This window comes from Penaeus chinensis, chromosome 17 (assembly GCF_019202785.1).
Source record: "Penaeus chinensis breed Huanghai No. 1 chromosome 17, ASM1920278v2, whole genome shotgun sequence".
In the NCBI taxonomy this organism is placed as follows: Eukaryota; Metazoa; Arthropoda; class Malacostraca; order Decapoda; family Penaeidae; genus Penaeus; species Penaeus chinensis.
This window is the reverse complement of record NC_061835.1, coordinates 20578419-20580918: the sequence shown is the minus strand read 5'-3', so window position 1 is coordinate 20580918 and position 2500 is coordinate 20578419. Positions and strand designations below refer to the sequence as shown.

The following is a 2500-nucleotide window of genomic DNA, read 5'->3' as shown; positions in this document are numbered from 1 at the left end:
AGGTACAACACGAATGAAAACAGATAGAGAAAGAAAGATAATATTTTCCTCCAAGAACGGAGAGCTAGAAAAGAGAATAAAAATAAAAAAAAGTTCGAGTTAAGAGCAGCAAGAGAGAGAGAGAAAGAAAGAGACAGAGAGCGAAAGGGAATGAAGGTCGTTGTCAGCAGCTGTCCATCAGGAAATGAGAAGAAATCCTTTTAAAAGCCGTTAGTCTGTCTCTCAAATATATTTGTTTTCCTGTGAGAAGAAAACCAAATTTTTCGAACTTTTTTTTTTTTTTTTTTTTTTTTTATCAAAAAGTTGAAACAGAAAGCGAAACACGTGTGAGTGATAGACAGTTATATTGGCTACGGAAAGAGAGAACTCCAAATAAAGATGGGAAATAGATTTGAACGGTGAAAAGGGGTGAAGAAGAGATAACGCGAGAGGGAAGGGCAGCAGTGCGAAAAGCCCGAATTCAGTGTTATCGGGAAACGGGCTGGCAAAATTGGACTGCAAATTGCTCGAAAATCGGCAACAACAACAAAAACAACAGAGAAGACGTGAGAAATAGGGAAATATTTTGTGGAATATTGTTCGTGGCGGAGGATTTTTTTTTTTTTTTTTTTAATGTAGACTGTTTTTTTCTATATCGTTATATTTTATGATGGTATATTTGCAGAGGTGAAACGAACATGGCTTTTGAAAGTCGCCAATGATTGGTTTACTGGACGATTTGACTGATTAATCTGCTGTGTAACCAGGCAAAAAACACAAAGAAATAGAAAGAAAATCCGTTATAGAATAAGGCAAAAGACAAGAGGCTAAAAGGAATCTAAAAGCAGTGATCAAAATTCCGTCGCAAGAGGTGACTACGCGAAGTGACGACGATGCTCGGGTCGCAGGGCATTCCCCTCGCCTAGGTCCGTCCGCTCGAGGCCGCGGCGCGAGCATGCAGGAGGGCGTGCAGCCGGACATGCTGTTCCCCGTGGACGCCGACCAGGCCCACTACCTCACCGTCATGACCAACCGCTGGCGCTGGCGAACCCCCAGCCCCGGATACGACTCCAGCGACCACGCCCCCAGCCCCGCGCCTAGCCCCGCCCCCAGCCCTCTCAAGCCCTCCTCCAGCAGGAGCTCGACCGCCTCCCCCTCCGCTGGCCTCGGCCCCGCCCACTCGAGGAAACGCCCCGCCTCCCGGGACGCCGTGGCCACGCCCGACCTCGACGGCGTGGCGCTGACCCGGTGCGGCCTGGTGGTGGGCGAGGGCGAGGGCGTGCCCCTGGGCGACGGGCAGGTCCCCTCGCCCACGTGGGCGGGAATCGAGGCCGGCGACAGCGACGCGAAGCCCGGCGCAGACGAGGCCTCCGGAGGCAGCGCGGCGGCGCCGGAGCTGGCCCTCAGGGCGACGAGAAAAGACGACGATGAAGACGACGACGACGGCGCGGCTGAGGTTGTCGCGGACGTGGTGGTGTCGCTCGACTCCTCGCGGGCGGCGTCACTCACCCGCACGTGCAAGTGGGCGGGATACAAGAAGGTAAAGCACGCCCACCTGTGGAGTGGCAGTATGCGCGTTTCCGCTCGATCCTTGTTCCTCTTCTTTATCAGATTCGCTCCTGCCCCTTTCAGGTTCCGCTGGCTGGGCTAACAAGTGTGCCGGAGTTTATGTAACCACTCTGTTGCTAACTCTGCATGTAGTTAGTCTGCTAACCTTTTTTTTAAATGATTTAGTGTGATCTTTTTGCTTTTTTGTTTTTTTTTCCTTTTGCTGTGATGTGATTGATAATCCACTTAACACACTTTTACATTCACATTGACTGTAAAGGATGTTCTCTTTGAAAGGCGCGAAAAGAGAGAGAGAGAGATAAAAAAAAAAGTAAAAGGTCACGCTGCTGGTGAAATGTTATCAGAGACTGAACAACTATAGCTTTGATATCTAGAACCTGATTTAGATACATTTTTCCTCCTGTCAAATGGTATTAATTCACATGTGGTACGTGGCTGTGTAAGTTAAATAACAGTAAAAAAAAAGGATTAAAAAAAAAAAAGTTTTCGTTGCCAGCTATACGCTTATCGAGATTAAGATGAATAGCACTAAGCGGTATTAGTTTCATATATCACTAGATAGATGTAATAAAAAGTAGAATGATAATCATGATAAGAGATAAAACAAAAATAAGAATAACGATTATAAAAAAAGACTATCGTTGCCAGCCGTACGCCGCCATGGAGTCCAAAACGAATGGCAGTCATGCGTCAAAAGCGATCGAGATTCATGGCCGTCACGAGGCAGAAATAGTCGGGGCGCATGCCAGGCGTGGACGGCGGCGACGTGAGTGCGTCACGCGAAACAAGCCCTCCTGCACCAGGCGTGTTTTTTCTTTCTTCGTTTTCTTTTTCTTTTCTTTCTTGTTTTCTTGTTTTCTTTTCTTTCTTTCTTTCTTATTTATTTATTAATTTGTTCTCTCTCTCTTTTTTCTTTTTCTGTTTTCTTTTTTGTCTGCCTTTTTTATTTTTT

At 46.8% G+C, this 2500-nt stretch overlaps 2 protein-coding genes across 2 annotated transcripts in view; both read left to right on the top strand.

Moving 5' to 3' along the window:
• The window catches only part of LOC125034094 (apoptosis-stimulating of p53 protein 1-like), a 528367-nt gene that overhangs the window by 311778 nt on the left and 214089 nt on the right, over positions 1-2500 (top strand). The gene's annotated exons all lie outside the window — the stretch shown is intronic.
• Positions 1-2500, top strand: part of LOC125034143 (translation initiation factor IF-2-like) — a 192687-nt gene that overhangs the window by 9971 nt on the left and 180216 nt on the right. The window contains exon 2 of the mRNA XM_047625811.1: positions 665-1519. Within this exon, the coding sequence (XP_047481767.1) occupies positions 935-1519 (585 nt within the window). The 5' untranslated portion in view covers positions 665-934. The remainder of the gene's footprint in view (positions 1-664; positions 1520-2500) is intronic.